Raw genomic sequence first — 19,121 nt, 5'->3', positions numbered from 1 at the left:
TTTGTTTTTATAGTAACATTACCTGCCCCAAAATTAAAAGGTTAAAATGCTTGCGCTTTGGGTGAAATGGTGTCTCCCCCCTCGAGTTGACCTTATTTATCAAGGCCATTATTTATATAGGGCTTTATCAGTTAAGAGACTTTAACTATGTTGAATTAGCCGGCGTGTTTCACAACGAAACCACCCTGGGGCAGCCGAAGGCAAAATCATCACGTGAATAAACGCAACAAAGGCGATCACGTATGATTCACTCGTGCTCGCAACACCAGTGCCCATTGGTCAACGCTTTTTGCTTTAAAATTTACTTGGGTGTATCTATGTAGGCCATGAAAGGGTAACGGTTAGTTAAAGGTATTAATTTTTTTTTTTTGCTGTATCTTATATGAATCCGTAAATTGTTTTTCAACGGTAAAGAGTGTTCAGTGATCATATCAAGCTATACAGGTCCAACGACAATTCATAATAAATATAAAACAATTACACACACCCACAACAAAAATGATTGTGGGGGGAAAAGTCACAGGAAAAAATAAACCGGGAGTGATCTCCCCTATGATTTCTCGAATATTCTTATATAACGCTATGGAAGATATAGACATGATTTTTTTAAAAAATCCATTTTTAATTACTTAAACTTTTAAAAATAGAATCTCGTAGAAAAAAGAATTGCGCACCTAGTGAACGCCAAAAACAATCTTTACTTACATGTGAAATTTCGTTTATCTATCTGAAACAGTAATAAAGTTATATATACTTTTAAAAAACAATGAGCAGTATAAGTTCCTCTTCCGGTTACCGGAAATCGCTGACAAGTTGATACTGAACTACAAATTTGATATAATACTTATATATGAAATTACATCAACCTCGCTGTAACGGTACATAAATTATCGTGTTCACAGACATACATACACACACATACACATGTGAGTACATATATACACACAAACATACGGACAAAATTGCAAAACTATGCTTTTCCGATTCAGGGATTTTTGAAAATCTCGATTTCAATTTTTTTGCACGATTACAATATTTCCTCTATACTTCGTATACGAGAAAGTAAAAAGGCTCGATTGTAATTATGAATGTTTAGTAGGATCAGTGACGTAGCGGGGGGGGGGGGGGGGGAGAAGGGCGGGGTGCGGGCCGGGTGACACCATTTAGGGGGGTGACACCAGGGCAAAAAATAGCAAATTACATACAGAAAAATGATAATTTAACTTAATTAAATGATTAATTAGAGTGAATTAAATAGTCTTTTAAGGGCAAACTTGTTAAATTCCGACCAGTGTTTCTTCCAGACTTTTTTCTCGAAGAGATGCCTGGAAAAAACTCTGACCCCGACACGGGTGGAAGGGGGGGGGTGGGGGTGACACCATGACGTAAACCTGCTAATGATAAAGAAAACATGCAACATCCAGCTGTATTTATAACTGAATATAGATACAAATCGTTAGTATTATCTGAGAACAGTTTAAAGCAATCACAGTGCGGGTGACTGGGGGGGGGGGGGGAAGTTACATCAACTCAACGTGGCAATATATATGCCTGAGGAAAAACGGCAATAAACTATATGTTAATCCATGTATGGGGTGGAGGGGTAAAAAAATTAAATACATCCAGAAGAAAAAAAATTGAATACATAAACACATGCGTATACACATACTTACAAGTGTATATGGAATATATATGTTACGGTCAAAGCCCGAAGTGCGGCCAAACCCCGGATTGGCCGGCCAATGCGCGGATTGGCCGGCTCTCTTGGCCAAAGCCCGAAGAACTTAGAACTAAGATCGTATTTTGTACATTGGCCGCCCAATGCGCGCACTGGCCGGGATGTACTGGCCAAAGTCCGAAGTACTTAAACTTGACAGCGTATTTTGTACATTGGCCGGCCAATGCACGCTTTGGCCGGGATGTCCTGGCCAATGTTCTATCTAGACTAAGTTGTGATCGCGTTTTCATTATTCTGGGTGCGGTTTCATTGTGAGTAACGTATTGTTTAGCTCTTGTTTGTACAGCTCATTCTTGTGGATCCTGTGGCAAAGATGTCCATGCTATTTGTGGAGTACCCAATGAAGCAGACGAAGGGTACGGAGGGAACATTACCTGCAGATTGTGTCACAACAAACAAGACATCATGGAACACAGGTCAGCAGCTCATACTGGCTTGCAAAATCAAGGTGCTAAGATGCTTAAAACATCAAATACAAAATTTAAAGATGGTGAAGTGGGTGACAATGTACGCATCCGTGTTCCAGATGTTGACAGAGGTCGCGGTGATCACCGAAGCGTGATTGCAGTTGTCATGAGCGTCGAGGGCGGTTTCTACAAATTAGGAACGGAACATGGTGTTCTAAAACAACTGTATGCTAGAAGTGAGTTTTCAATTCTTCACGAAAAAGTGCTCTTATTGTCGTCAGTTGGCACCGAGGAAAAATCACTACGAACCATCGCATCTTCACAATCATTGACTGGGGGCCAAGGCTACACTCGCTGCAATTGCACAACCAAGTGCACAACAAATCGCTGCAAGTGTAAAAATAACAAGCTGCTATGTAATTCTAAATGCCATAAAAGTTCAACTTGTTGTAACAAATGATAATATTGATTGATTGAGACTATAGTACAATAAAAAATTTGAATGTTTTTTCATTTACTTTAATTAATAATCAATAAAAAGTTAATTTCATGATCCTTACGGCATTAAAAACCCAAAATCTGCTCATGATTTTCTAATTCGGACTTTGGCCGGTCGTCCCTAGCCAGATGATCTTCTAATTAAGACTTTGGCCGGTCCACCATGGCCAGTCTGCGGATTGGCCGGCCAAAGACCGAAATCAAGCAAAGTTTCGGACTTTGACCGACCTATGGGAGGCGATATTGGCCAATGCGCGGATTGGCCAGCCAATCCGCGCATTGGCCGACTTCGGGCTTTGACCGTAACATATATATATATATATATATATATATATATATATATATATATATATATATATATATATATATATATATATATATTTTTTTTTTTTTTTTTTTTTTTTCTTTTTTTTTTCTTACGGGAGGGGGGGGGGGGGGTGACACCATTAAGTGCCGCACCGGGTGACACCCGACCTCGCTATGCCTCTGGGTAGGATGGACCATTTCGGGGGAGGGCAGGCAGGTATGAGATGCAGGTCTGTGTGTGGTGGGGGGGGGGGTAGGTAATTTCTCAGGCAGTTAGGTTTGTAGTGATGCATGTTAATTTACGGGTGCTGGATGCTATATCTCACATTGCCTTGCCCGACAGTGGGTCAACCGTCCAAATGGTCCGGGTCAAAACGGCCCCTTTAATATGACCCCGTCAAATCGATCCTCGAAAAAACGACCCAGTCAAAATAGCCCCGTCAAAATGGCCCCGTCTTACTGGCTCCCGTTAAACGGGCTCCCGACATTTAGGCTCCCCAAAAAATATGCTCTCGACATATTGGCTCCCAACAAATAGGCTCAGGAAATAGTGGCTTCCGACAAATCGGCTCCCAGCATATTCGCTCCCGACGTACTGGCTCCAGACAAATGATTCGCATGACCACTATTGGCATAAAAGTAACCATTTGTCCTACCTCTACAACCACTATAACCTCTTTGAAATGCCTTCTTTTCACGATAAATTCCAACAATTCTCAAAATTTGCATTTTGTGTTAGCATTGTGTTTGTGTTTTGCGTTTTCTTTTGTGTTTGTGTTTGCCTTTGCGTTGTGTTTGTGTTTTGTTCTGTTTCTAGTTGGTACATTTAAAAAAAGATTCACTGTGGCGGAGCACTGGTATGGTATGCAGCTAATTTTCTTTATGTCGTTATCATAGTAGCAAACACTAAAAGAAAACTGCCCCATACCAGCTTTGCTTTGGCCTACTGCTTTCTAGATTATTTTGATTGTAGTTTAGCGCCGCGCGATAATAAAAATCTTAACTAAGATCTATAGGCAATTCTTATCACAATGGGGTAGGCCTATACAATATTATACTAGATCTAGATCTATATGTTGTTCTATTGGCTGCGATCATGTCTAAGTGTTTAGTGTTAAAGCCCTAGATTCTAAATGATGGCGAAATGATAGCAACACATGTCAAAGGTGTAACTTAATGCAAAGCAGTAGTCACTTAGGGGTCCAAGGGATGGGGGGGGGGGGGGGGGGGGGTGGCACTATGACGAGGTGACGTCACAGTCCGCTCTTAAAGAAGTTAAAATTTTTATTTAGTCTTGTAAAGTCCATTGGCCCCCGGCTGATTTATTAGTCACTGAGAGCTTCATAAAGAACAATTTATAATTATTCCAGGCCTTTTTGTTTGGACAAATTTATGAGTTGAAAGTAGATCTAGATTCTAGATCTATATATTTAAGATATAGAAATATATTTAGATCTAGATCTAGATCTAAATCTAGATTCTAGATTTAAAATTGAAATATTTTTCTGGCAATAAATTCTTGTGGCGGTGATTTATAAAAATATTGATCTATTTAATAATCTAGAACCTAATTTCAATCTTTTGTCAGAATCTGTAGATCTAGATAGATCTAGAAATCTAGATTTATATATTTATACTACTATTCTAGATCTAGAACATCTATCTAGATCTAGACTAGAATCTTCCTGAATTTCATTAGGCCTACATGTCGTACATGATCACTTACAGTACTTACAGTAATACAGTAGTAACTTAAAATAAGTAGGCCTAAGTGTATTACTAGATCTAAATCTAAGTAAGTTTAATTTTTAGTTTAACTTTAAGTCTTAAACTCTTAAAGTTAAGAATAAGTAAAGCAAGGCAGTTATGAGTTAACTTTTGGTGTCTTGGGTGGCAACTAAAACTTGGTTTACTAAGACTAGATCTAGTATTAAGTTAGTATTAGAATCTAGACTAGATTCTACTTAACTTATACTTATACTTAACCAACATGACACCCAAGGTTAAGTATTAAGTAAGTTATTTGAGTAGGATAGCCTACTATGACTAACTACTAGAGATCTAGTCCTAGATTCTGCCCTAGATCTAGATCTAGACCTATTTAATTTATTTACTAAAGTAATAGGGGGCCTATTTATAACTAACTAGCGTACCTGTCCCAGCGCGTTGCCTTGGGGATAAAGTCTGACGAAATATATAAGAAGGGTTTCATCAATGTTTTACCAATCCTCTATGTTCTTAGACGCGTGACCTTGTTTTCTAAAACTGTAAAAATGTCAACAATGCCTGCGCTTGGATAATAATTATTGGGACACGGATTTACCTACACTACAGCAGGAAAACCTTTAGTGTACGTTAATCACTCAGCGAAACAATGAGGTAGAACACACTTTGGTGACCACCCATGTGTTAAGGATATAGAATATAGAGGGTGCTCTTGGGAGCCCCTATTACACTACAGCAGAGGTGCAGCGTACTGCCCCTGGCTACTTAAAACTAACATAGGCGCCATCATGCTCATAGGATAACCCAGAGTGCCAAATAGTATCCTGTAAAAAATGATGCAGATTTTTTCTTTAACACTTAATAAAAATTAGGCTATTTGATGTGTTTTAAACATTAGTGTGACTGATGCAATATGTTAGCATTACTAATGGTCTGTTATTAATGCTCAATCTTAATTTCTGATTGGATCGGCTAAAAATAGATGCTAATTGTATCATTCGCAAAGTGACAAAACTTTTTGGATTTTTTTACAGACAAAAAGAAACATCCCTGTTACTAATCTAACCTTGGTTAATTTTTCCGATTATTATAATGATCCTTTGGGGGCAGAAAATGAAATTGTTCGCAGCCAAATCGCACCTTACCAGGGCGCAGGTGGACACGCCTGATTCAATTTAGTGAGCGACTGTAATGCCCCATCTTATCCATTGTCTATCACACTGTTGAGACAGAACGTTCTCGCCATAGCATTCACGGGAAAGACCAAGGCCCCAAATAGCACAATTACCCCCCCTCCCCCCCCTTAGAGACCTCGGGAGTATTCAACAACTCCCTAAAGTTTTATGGCACTTTAAACTGTGTCGAACTGCATCGACTTTCATTTTTTGTTATATATTGTATATACAGAATAATTGCATCTTCCCGGGGTGCCGCCCTTGCAAAATTAAAAAAGATTTTTTTACAGAAACCTCCCTTGAAGTGTTCTAATCAACTCCCCAAGGTTTCATAGCACTCGAATGAACGGTGTCAGACTGCATTCCACTTGTATTTTTTATATACCATAGAGAAAAATCGCACTCTGTCGGAGCGCCACCCCTGCGAATTTGAATTTTTTTTCCTGCAGAAACCTCCCCAGAAGTATTCTCAACAACTTTCCAAAGTCTCATGCTGATCGGATGAAAGGTGTAGTAATGCATAAAAGACGGACAATCAAACACACACACACACACATACATTGCTTTATATATATATATAGATAGATAGATAGATGGAGCACCAGGCTAAAAATAAATACTCATTTGTTCCTGTTGTTCATTTTAACCATTAAAATGTTTTTTAATAAAAAAGTCTCACAACTTCATGCAGTTTGATTTCGAGTAATGTATATATTCAGCTCATGTTTAAAAAGACTCTTTGACATTTTTGGTTTGTCAATATCCTCTTTTTGAAAATACCTATGTATCAAGTGCCAAAGAGTGAGAGGTGTATGTGTGTTTGTAAAGGGCTGACACACTAAGAGGCAGAAAGACCATAAAAAAAATCTACACCTTTGTTAGTTGCCTACTAATTGCAAGATATGGGTTACTACTGTCCATGATAGGCACCTCTATGATCAGGTGAGACAATCATCAATAAAAAAAAATCCCAAAGACAGTCTGTATTATATGCAAAAAGACGGAATGTTCAAAAGATAATGTAATGGTGGGTGCTGCCCTTTAAGTGAACAATAGGTTCCAAGCAACATGAGGTATGTGGGCAATTGAAACCCTTTTTCGCCATAAGAAAATTATTACAATAAATTGATTTGACAGTTTCTGTCATTTACATAAAGTAATAATCAATATAAACATAATTTCATGTGAGAATGTTATACAAACATCCAAAATCTGCCAATGATCTGGATGGCCAATGTACTTCAGGGTTTGGCTGTAACATATACATATGCTTGTCAAGGTGTATTTAGCCTACTAAGATAAGAGTTTTTGTGAATAACACTTAAAAAATAGAAATAACAATTGCATTTGTTTGGTATGTATGAATCACCATTTTTAAAATCATTTTACTCACTGAGTAAATTTTTTATTTGTAAACCAAGCTAGGAGTAATCAAATGGCTACAGCAATGCAACAGTCCAGAGAAGAACAGAAAGGACACACAGCAGAAGAAGAGACTTTTGGACCAATGCCATTAGCTAAACTGGAGGTATGCATTATATATATTTACTGTGAAGTTTTTCAGGAACATTTATCTTTAAATATTTGTGTATCTTTTTTAAATGAACCAACTTGGGAACAGAACTAACACTTTATGAAATGATTTTATCAAACAAACGGTCATGTATTCTAACAAAACTGCTCTCATGAGCATCTGCACAATTTGCCCTCATCCCTCAATTAGAACCGGCACCAAACAACACACTTTCCTTGGCGTTCACGCCCAGAGAGAGCCTTCGTACATTCTCTAATTTATCCATCTGTTTTAATAACACAGAAAAACAAAAACAAAATAGTGATTTTAAGAGACCATAGAAATAAAAAAGAAACTATAAAACTCTGTGCCGACTATTCAGGAAATAATATAAATAATCTGAACATGAATCTATGTTAATTATGAGCCTTAACATATAATAATCAATGCGGAAGGAATACAAATTTTCTTACTTAAATTAAAGTTCAATTCAATAGCAATATTTAGCTTGAGTTGAATTTCTTTTTAAATTGCCTCCCCTGGCATAATTATTAAACATTTTAATTAATTATTTTTATTCGACTCTACTGTTATTAGCTATTTTAGTAACTTCCTCACCATATATAAACTTGAAAAAAGCATAATTTGATATTTAACATGTAAATTGATTCTAATTATAAGCACACCTTTTCTTCCAATTTTTACAGGGCAATGGCATCAGTGCTGGGGACATTAAAAAGCTAGAAGAAGCAGGTTTCTTTACTGTAGAGTCTGTAGCATTTGCCCCTAAGAAGATGTTGTTGTCAATTAAAGGAATCAGTGAAGTTAAAGCTGATAAAATTGTTGTAAGTATTAAGTTCACTTGAATTAACAGCAGACTTTTATCATTCTAACACAGCGTTTACACTTACGACATGTATACTATACATTTCTAGAAAACAAAGCCCACCAAAAGTTAATTGTATCTGAAAACATTTTGTTCACAGAACATGTATACTTTAGCGTTCACACTTACAGAACATGTTATAGAACATTTTGTGCTTACAATTCAAATAATAAATTATATAAAAATTAGAACATGCAAGACTTTAGAAATTTTATTGGAGTGTGAGCAACTGAGCTAGAAAGTTTTTATAATGTTATGCATAATAGCACAGGTCTAAGACCTATTACTCTTCCGCCTATCCCGCAGTTCAATCACCGCTTCCTTCCTTACCCCCAACCCATGGTAGCCATTTCCCCAGCTTGCTGTCACTTTACAATATTTAGTAACTGGAGAAGTGTTTAGTTTTTATGTACCTTCTCAAAAGGTCCAAATTAAAAAGTTTAAACAATAAAATAAAACACCATTCACGACATGGGTGGAGAGAAATGTTTTGTTTCAATGCTTTTTATTTGCCAAGCCTATTAAAAATATTGAGATCGAGCTTCTTTACGTTAAATGTGTTCCATTTTAAACCTAAATAATTAGCCTATGATTTTATCTGCCTGTTTTTATAGTCAGTACAAACGTGATCCCACAAGTACCTTCTGGTGGGCCTATAGATTTATTTCTCTGTCAGACGGAAACAGTGCTTTGATACTAATGATACACTTAAAACAAAATATTGGTAAAGGAAAAATTGGAGATAAATTTGGTTGAATTATATTTATATTAATTAATTATTGTTTATTTAATTACAACCTAAACTGGTTTTAACTCAAAATTGTAAAGCATTAGACATTACAACTTTTCATTAAAACATGTTTGAGATTTAATTAAAGAAATAATAAGTAATTATAAAAAATGCAATTTTTAGTAGGGCCTAGAGAAGTTATGAATTTTGAAATTGTGTGCTCAAAAACTCAAGTTCAGTATATTTAAGATAATTTTGCAATCAGCTGAGAGCTAGAAATTAGGTCCGTGATGCATTTACTACATTTCGACACATTAGCACTCATCTGAAATTCAGAACATGTCCTATGTTTTTACTCAGCGAGCAAAGACAAAAACAACATAAACGTGGTTTTGTGCCTTGCGACTCAGAAGATGTTCCATATACACATAACATGTTTAGTATACACTTATGTAGGCCAAGTATAGTATACGAGCAGACACGCGGCGTATCATATGCCGCTATTTAGTTTTATTTTTCTACTTTTCAGTAATTCATAATGTGTGAATTCGACAGTACCAATGCTGCCACTGAATATATTTCCTTTAAAACACTATCAGTAGCTCGTTAAGTACAATAACCCCCCCTCCTTTCCCCAACCCCTACCCCCCCCCCCCCCCCGAAAGCAGCCTCCTCTTAGTTACCTCCCCTAAGTTTGAAATCGTTCAGACTAAATTATCTGCCCCTAATAGCCATCTACGATTGTAAACATTTAACGTGAACCACAGCTCACCAGACCATGTAGGGGTGGGGGTGGTAGGGAGCGCGCTTACAGCTTGGTGTTTTCTAGGGTATCCAAGAAGAGAATTATATATGACATGTCGTAAGTGTTAACACGGTATAAGAGTTACATAGGTGAATTTGCTTTTAATTTAATTTTAGTGATGGAGCTCTGGCCTGTTGGGAAGATAAATTTTTATAGGTATTTTTTGTAAAATTAACAAGTTTAATTAATTTTATTCTAGCCTTATTGCACATAATGTTACTGCCATATATATCTAACTAGCCGTCCGGGCCTGGTTCTTAACTGACTTTTGTGAAAAATGTATCTGTAAACAACTGACTTTTGTGTTCATTCAGCATCATATACCTAGTGCTGCCCAGGTTTTGCGAATATATTAAATTGATGACTATATCAGTGGTTCCCAAACTTTTTCTAGTGGTGACCCCCTTTTATAAAAAGTATGTGAACTGCGACCCCGTAGAATTAAGAAGTCAAAATTAATAAGGAAATTAATAAGCACTAAAATAAGATTTCCTTGTAGACTTTCAATATGAATTATTTTTCATAACTGTTTTAATACAATGAGTGAAATTACATGCTATTAACTAGCCTCAACATTCGCGGTTGAGTTTTTGTAAACGCGAACTTCATCATTCTCAACATTTAATTTATATCATTGTACTGTTTTTAATTGGAGAAGTGTTGAAAATCCATTCTCCCAAAGATGTGTAGACACAAAAAGAAATAGAACTCGAAAAGGCAATCAATTTCACTTTTGGGTATGAATGATCCATACTAAACCAAAATTGTGTGAGCAGTTTTTCATTTAACATGCTAGGAATATCAAAGGAAGAAGAGAATGGGGGACGTGTCAATGCAGATTCTTCTTCTTTCAGCTCAGGGGAATTACGCCGCAGTATGTTTTCAAGAGATTCAAGATGCCCGGAATCATGTTTCAAATTTGTATTTATCTCACAAGCAGATTCATGTACCCCACTGCAGAATTTCTCAAACATGGCAATATTTATGAGATTATATTTTTATCGCCAATTTTGCAGCTTTGAAAAAAATGCCCCGCGATTATCATGAAAAGAGATAATATTCATTCATTTTCCCTGAAGCTTCAGGTTAAACTTATGTTGATGTTCCAATATATCTGCTAGGTATGATACTCTCTCCAACCACTCTTCATTGTTAAAGTATACCAAAAGGTCTTGTTTCCCTTGCAGCTCCAAAAACAACTTGATTTCATCTTTCAATTCTAAAACACGATTCACATCATTTCCTTTTGACAGCCAGCGTACTCTAGTGTACAAAAGCAGAACCCCAGAATTCATTTCTTTGCACAGCTCTTTAAGCAGATGCTGTTTAGGGCTACAGATTTAATATAATTTACGACTTTATTAGCAAGGGAGTAAGAGTTTCTTCAAGGAACCCCCCCCCCCCCCGAGCGAAAGGGAATTTATATAGAAAATAAATACTTTTAGCAGTGTTCGCCCCCCACCCGAAAATTGCAAGTGCAACCCCTCTTTCCACCACCCAGAGAAAATCGTCTAGAAGAAACACCACTGAATGGAGTCAAAATAGTGGATTCCGCTTGGTTAGGGAGCTAAATCTTTTACTTTTTTTTTTCTGAAAGCAGATTTTGACTCGATTGGGTTGGTGTTACGATATGTCACACTTGATTTTTATTGTTATAGTAGTAGTATATACTTTATATGAGAACTAGCCGTCCCGGCCAGAGCCTGCTCTGGCTTCTGTGAAAAACCTTTCTGTTAAAGACCATTACCTGTGTGTTTAGTAATCATCATAAACCCGGCACTGCCCACCCAAACCACAACCAACCAAAACCAAAACAACAAAATGCAAACATAACGCTAACACAATTACAAATACAAACGAAAACAAAAACCTAACAACAAACCCAACCACAAACACAACCACAAACACCAAAACAAACACAAAGGAAAAACAAACAAAAAAGCAAACAAAAACCTAACAACAAACCCAACCACAACCACAAACACCTATACGAACACAAAGAAAAAAAGCAAATGAAAACAAACCAAATCCAAACGCCAAACCAACCACAAACACAAATACAAACACAAACCCAAAGAAAAAAACACAAACAAAAACGAAAAAAAAAACGAACAAAAACAAACCAAATCAAAACGCAACCACTAACGCAAACCCAACCTAAACACAAAGAAAACACAAACGCGAACATAAACGCAAAGTGCTCACAGTCTAGCCCGGGGCAGAATCGCCTGTTTCAGCTTAATAAACGACTATAGTACCCCAACTTATTCATAGTCTTTTGCACTCACTTAAACGAACGTAGGTGCCAAACCAAACCAAATGAACAATTATAATACTCCAAGCTTATCCGTAAAATACCTACAACATTTGCACTTGATAAATCCCCGCTAATTATGTAATTATTTTTTTCCCAACACCAAAACAAAGTAATAAAATGTAAATTCTTTTCCACTGATGCAATGTTTTATAAAGGGAAGTAATTGTGTTTTCCTAATTTATCAAAAGGAAGTAAGTGCTAAAGGACTAAATATAAATAATTTTCAGACATAATTAGAATTTTTGTAAAAGATGATATTTTTTTTAGATTGTGTTTAATGAACATGCCGATAATTATTACTATCAGTTTGAAAAATGAAAATTATTTCCCAACACTTTCAGTATTAATTTTTTTAACTCATAAATTTAGACAGTGAGCACTATAATCTAACACTTAAATCCATCGAAGTATCTACGACAAACTTATTACATACAGAATTGAGCTTTATGTATTAGATGTAAAAAATGCAAGTGTTGCTACATGGTAGCAAATATTTTCATGTCACAATTTCCACACCTTGCGATCTTGCTCAGTAAAACTCTTACAGCCTACCTTTCTCGGAAGTTTCAAGTGATAGTTGAGAACATTAAAATCCATTTATTAACTAAATGTAACTAAAGACACTTGTTTATACATTGTTTTCTTGCAACTTAAAAAATTACAAACATGATTTGTTTACAGGCAGAAGCTGCAAAACTTGTTCCAATGGGCTTTACAACTGCTACAGAATTCCATCAGAAACGATCAGAAATAATTCAGTTGACTACTGGCTCCAAAGAACTTGATAAATTGTTGCAAGGTTTGTAAAAAGAATTTTTAAAATGTCATGCTGATTAGGAAAAAAATCTAAATTTATTTCCTCCCACCACATTGATGTTTATCATTTTTCCTTTTGAACTATTTGGCCTTTTTAGACTTTTTGCCTGGATTTGGATCATGTCACTGAGCCCTTGTAACTCTAAAAAGTACTTGACATTTGCTCGTGATAATAAATGCATTGCTTTGATCACAGAGTCCATCTGTAGTTGCAGTAGAAAGTATTTGCTATATCAACCCAATGCTATGGAAATATTGCTTTACTGACTGAAATTGTTTGATATCTCCTCCATTGCTAAGCCATTTAGTCTTTTTTTTTTTTTTTTTTTTAAATAAAAAAATCTACAATTAGTCTTAGCCCAATAAATAATAAGGTAATATCAAAGCATTTTGTAAATTAGTTGTAGATATTTAGTTTTAGCTGCAAGATAGCACAAATTTAAAGGTGCTTTGCTTTTTGGAGGACTCATCCAATTATGACGTCGACACACTGCGTGGGGGGGGGGGGGGGGGGGGGGGGGGTCCCGAAAAAAATTGACTGATGGGGGGGGGGGGGGTCAAATTTTCTAAAACTATTCACAGTATTTCAAGTTTATCTTTAAACATTTCAAAGACCATTATTCCAATTTTTTGTGGACATCATAAATGGATGACCCCTTAAAACAATTTTTGCTTTTAAATGTTTCATTTTCTAATATTTAGTGCTTTTTTAAGATTGTTACTGTAACAATTTTTATATATGTTTATTAATCGTAAAGCTTGTCGTTTATTTGGGAAAAAATGTTTGCTGGTGAGATTTGTCTCTTATTTGTTTTTTTTTGTGTATTGCAGGTGGCATTGAAACAGGATCAATTACAGAAATTTTTGGGGAATTCCGTACTGGGAAAACTCAGCTTTGTCATACACTGGCTGTGACATGTCAGGTAAGAGTACAATTATTAGTTTAGTCAGCAAGTATAACCTCCAATTTATTTTCACTTGTATTTAAAAAGTTAACTTTTTAATGATTTCAATGCAAGCACTCTCTTTACCAGATCATTTAATTTATTTTTATAAATAAATCTTTATTCTTTTTTTTTTGTTTATTTAAAAACAATTTCAGCTTCCGATTGACATGGGGGGAGGTGAAGGTAAAGCTATGTATATTGATACAGAGGGAACATTTAGACCAGAAAGACTACTAGCTGTTGCAGACAGGTACAGATATTTTTTTTATGATAGCATAGCGGTGCCCACTGACTATAAAATTTTACAATCATCTAGTGAATGCTCCCCTTTTATGAAAGGATAATGAATTAATCTGGCTTTTTATGATGGCATTTAATGATAGGGGTTGGGATTAGTGACAAAAGTGATTAGATTTATGAATTATGTTGACTTTGAAATGAGACACATTTTTCTGTCCCTAATAAATAAACAAGATGTAGATCTAATTTAAAAAGGAATGACACTGCTACATTTGTTAAAAAGTAAGAATAATGTAAACAAGTTGTATTAATCTGTATATTTTAAGTTATGGTGTTTAAAACCTCTGGTTAAAATTACTTGAGATATTTTCTTTCAGGTATGGTTTATCTGGCAGTGATGTACTTGACAATGTGGCATATGCTCGGGCATATAACAGTGATCATCAGAGCCAGCTTTTAATTCAAGCAGCAGCCATGATGGCAGAGTCTCGGTTAACATACTTTTCTTTTTGTTAATTATCATTTGAGCTATTGGGTTATAGTGTGAATGCAAATACCAGTATGACAAAAAGATTTTTTTTTTATTTTTAGCTATGCCTTGTTGATTGTGGACAGCGCAACTGCTTTATATAGAACAGACTATGCTGGAAGGGGAGAATTATCGGCAAGACAGATGCATTTGGCTAGATTTTTACGAATGCTTCTACGTTTAGCGGATGAGGTGGGGATTGGAAATTTTTTTTTTTAAAAAATACAGAAATACTATCAGTGTTACCTCGACATAGAGTGCCTGGCATACAAGATTTTTGAGATACAAGCAATTGAGAGAAAATTTGAGATACAAGTAACTGGATCCACTGGTTTTACACTTCATAACTAATAACACCTGAAAAAGTTGTAACCAAAACCATCTCAACTGATTTTGTTTTAAACAGCCTTCTTGTAAAAAAGAGTAAAGTTTGTGTAAACTACAGAGACCAGTGAAAAGCCAGCACAAAAATTAATCAAAAGTAAAAATAAAATATCAAGTAGCAAATTCAGTGAATTTTAGTTCCTTTAAGTTTAGGGATGAAGTGTAGTATTAAAAGTGTAAAGAGTAAGTTAATTAAAGTGACCGAAAGAATTTAGCATTAACAGGAACTTTTATTGCCTCTAATTAGAGGTGGAAGTGGCGTGAAAATAAAAGCAACCAGAACGTATTAAATGTTAAATAATATGCACTGGATTGCCAATATTATTGATACCTAACTTAAAATAAGCAAATAACTAAAATTCAATCTTAATTTTATCCAAAATGTGACATACTTTACCTGGGTGTACATGCACACATACAACGACCAAATTTAATACAGCAAAATATCGATTAAAATGGAATCGTGTTGTTTTAAAGACTTATGGTACAGTTTTAAAACTATTTTCCAAAAAAATTAATAATAGCAGTAGTTTTTTAGCGCAATTTCCATTCTGGAGAATTGCGTTTATAAACCCGTCATTTCTGGATGGATGGATGGATGTGTGTCCGCAGCTTTAAGTCGTATCTCCTCCTCAACGAAGCAATATCGATGACTAGTTCCAAAAGCAATTATGTTAAGCAAGTTACGAGGATGAACATAGGTCATAAAAATTCCGGGTTTCTTTCATGGATTTCCCGGAAAAGCCAAAAAACCTCGAAAAAATGCAGTTTTTGGCCCATATCTCGGCAACCAGACCACTTAGCGACTTGAAACATTTACCAATCGATTCCTGCCATAATTTAGAACAATATTGCCGAGAAAGTTTTCAAAAATATCCTTTCATTCGGTCACAAAAATTTTTTTGAATTAATTAAAATTTGGACCGAATTACTAGGCATTTTTATCCAACCACACCATACGTGTCATCACGTTCAATAGCTGCGCCATCACGGTCAATGGCTGCGCCATCACGTTCGGTAGCTAGGCGCGCAATGGTTTTTTTTAGTCATGTAACTCTATTGTAAATAAAACATGTAAAATACTGAAAAAAAATTTAATAAAAAACGTTTTAATAACTAACCAATGGTTTTACTAACCCTGCTCTTGATTTACGCTACGACAGAGCTATTTTTAGATAACATAAGGAAATTGCGCTTAAATGTCACTAGACTTTTTAATTAACTTGTTTAACATTCTAGATAGATGGAGTTAAATGAATTAATGATTGCAATATATTTAACCGTCGAAACTGTTTGCTTTTCTCTTTCTTTGAGTTTTTTCATTCTAATGCTTTGTTAAAAAAACAAAAAAAAAAACTTTAATTGATCATGGTGTCAAAAATATTTTTGAAATACCCTTTTTAAACGTAAATAAATACCCTTGTGCCTCAGAAAATGCACCTATCTGAGATGTATTTGCTTTGTTTACATCAGCCATAGATCAAAATCAGTTATAAGACATGATTTAATTTTCACACCTATTTGATAACCCTTAAGTATAAATTTTAAAGGAATTTTTCTTTTATTATTTAAATGTTTTCTTTGTTTATTCTTGTGATTAGTCCAAGAACGGGGGGGGGGGGGTTCTTTTTTTTACCAAATATTAAATTTGTGTCGCATCTGCAAGTGGTCGATCTAATTCAAGCACTTTATACAAGGCAGCAGTCTAGGTTAGTTTTCGGTCACTACTAACTCGATTATTGAGACGGTTCTAATTTTCAACTTTGTCAAGAACTATTTCCCAGCCGGCAGCCTATCTGCAAGTACCCAATCTAATACTAATAGGTGTGAGGAACAAACCCCACTTTGCTTTTATAGAAATTTATTTATAAACACATTTTTCTTATTAAAAATATGTAACAAAAACACGCGGGTAGCAATTTGAGGGCAAACTGAAATGGATTAATGGCATTTCATAGCATTTCACTGGAAAAAACTGCTTTGCGATTTGAACTATTTGACATACGAGTAATGTTACAGAACAAATTAAACTTGTATCTTGAGGTACCACTGTAGAGGTACATTATATTTGATTTATTTTTCAAAACACATTCTAGATTCAATATCAAATTCCAGTATTTATATTGCAATTTTCATGGAGAATAAATATATATATTCTAGATCCAATTTATTATGGTGTTTTTACAGATAAAAAGGGGGAGAAGGGGTGATTTCTCTCAAATTGAACAGATTCTGTGTGGACATCTTAAATAAACAGCTGTAGTAATCAGATTCCTAATAATCACATTTTTTTTTTAAAATATGTGGAAAAAAAAACCTTTTGAACAGTATCTCAAATACAAATCTTTAGTATTTTCCTATTATATTCCTATTATATAACTAGAGAAACAACACTACTTTAAGTGCTCTATATGAACTACTGGCCTCATAGTGTACCTCACTCTGTTCACTTTGTTTGCTAAATAAAATTGTATTCAGAAAGTTCTGATAGTTGACCGAGCAATAATTCAAACATAAGCATTTTACTAATTAACACTATGAAATGTTATAAGTTTAATCAAATTAGCAAAAAAAATTGCAGTTTGGTGTAGCAGTAGTGATAACCAACCAAGTTGTGGCCCAGGTAGATGGGGCAGCAATGTTTGCTGCTGACCCAAAGAAACCCATAGGTGGCAACATAATTGCTCATGCTTCAACCACCAGGTAAGTCTAAAGAAATCTTTGTCTAATTACTATTTTATTTTAATTAAATAAGGTTGAGTTTAATGCATTTTCACATTATTTTGGATATTCAGTACCGTATTCATCATCTTTTCCTGTTAGTGCACAAAATACATTAGGAAGTTGAAACAGAGTTCATCTATTTTAATGACCTCGGTCTACTAGTATGATCAGCTCTATGCCCAGCCAGTTTCCCTAACGGTAGTCAGCCACCCTTGATCCTACAGACTCAATTCTGAGATCTGAGCTTGAGCACTGTTTTTTCCAGTCCTGAAGAGAGTCTGCCCCCCCCCCCCCCCCCCCCACACGAAATTGAATTTATATAGTAAATATATACTTTTAACATTGTCAGAAAAAAGTCTGGAAGAAACACTGAACTCGAGCCTTTTGAGTTAGCTGTCAAACCTACTACTACTACTGCAGTATTTGTATGCTGCCATCGACATTTTAAAGTATAGCTAATAATATAAAATATATAAACTTAAACTACTACTCCATCAAAACATTTCACCACATCATGATATAAAATGTTGAAACAATCTATAGGTTATCATTAAGAAAAGGACGTGGTGAAACAAGAATATGTAAAATCTATGACTCTCCTTGTTTACCTGAGGCAGAAGCCATGTTTGCCATCAACGCTGATGGAATCGGAGATGCTAAAGAATAGAAGTTTTCAGTGAATATAAACCAGCAAAACTCCTGGTATTGGTTTAAGCTTTTTAAAAATGTTCCTCTTAACATGCAAGAACTAAACTACACATTTTATAATGCTCTCATGTTGGGTATTAAATGGTGAGTTTTCTTTTTCAAAAAATACTCTGTGTTGAAATGCTTGATTTGTGTAAATAAAAAGTATTTACGATAAGTTTTAAGTTTCGTGTTATGTCTATTTAATTTGCTTTCAAACTAATCGAGTGTAAAGACACCATGGCCCTAAATCAAATGTCACAAACGTTATCACAAGCCTAGATCTATTATAGCAGGTGGGGGGGGGGGGGGTTTAAACACCGTGGATCCCCAAAATAACTAGTTTTACTGTAAGTTACAGCTATTGACTTGTGTTGCTATCAATTAGGGCAGGGGTCTCCAAACTGCGGCCCGCGAGGTCCTCTCATCCGGCCCGCGGAGATCTTTTTGTTCACGGAAAAAAAAAATGATTTTTAGAAGTTGCTGAGGAACTTTGCTCGGAAAATTCAAAACAATTTGAATTTGTAGCTTTGGGTGCAAATACCACTGCCCTCCGTGTTGCAGACATTATGACTCGAATAGTGAAAACTGCTAACAAGTGTCACAATTTTTCAATTGCACTGGATGAGTCGCTGAACAGTTGTTCCATGTTTTTGGAACAAGTACAAGGCAACAGCTTGACGCACTTTCAGAA

The 19,121-nt window shown here is 35.4% G+C and overlaps 1 protein-coding gene across 6 annotated transcripts; it reads left to right on the top strand.

Annotated features, from left to right (window-relative positions):
• Positions 1–298: 298 nt before the first annotated feature.
• Positions 299–18,600, top strand: LOC131940446 (DNA repair protein RAD51 homolog 1). 6 transcript variants are annotated; one of them, XM_059299100.1, is made up of 10 exons: positions 299–351; positions 7,271–7,377; positions 8,070–8,207; positions 12,782–12,899; positions 13,748–13,839; positions 14,019–14,113; positions 14,481–14,594; positions 14,695–14,824; positions 17,598–17,719; positions 18,284–18,600. In XM_059299100.1, the coding sequence occupies exons 2-10, from the start codon at positions 7,285–7,287 to the stop codon at positions 18,405–18,407; spliced, it is 1,026 nt and encodes a 341-aa protein (XP_059155083.1). In that variant the 5' UTR covers positions 299–351; positions 7,271–7,284; the 3' UTR covers positions 18,408–18,600. The 6 variants fall into 6 exon arrangements, with proteins under 6 accessions (XP_059155083.1, XP_059155101.1, XP_059155074.1 ...); XM_059299118.1 differs by lacking the exon at positions 299–351 and adding an exon at positions 3,806–3,811; XM_059299091.1 differs by lacking the exon at positions 299–351 and adding an exon at positions 4,277–4,352.
• The last annotated feature ends 521 nt before the right edge of the window (positions 18,601–19,121 follow it).

Source organism: Physella acuta, unplaced genomic scaffold, assembly GCF_028476545.2.
Source record: "Physella acuta isolate Inbredline_101_S28 unplaced genomic scaffold, ASM2847654v3 ptg000021l, whole genome shotgun sequence".
In the NCBI taxonomy this organism is placed as follows: domain Eukaryota; kingdom Metazoa; phylum Mollusca; class Gastropoda; family Physidae; genus Physella; species Physella acuta.
This window is presented reverse-complemented; position numbering and strand designations above follow the sequence as displayed.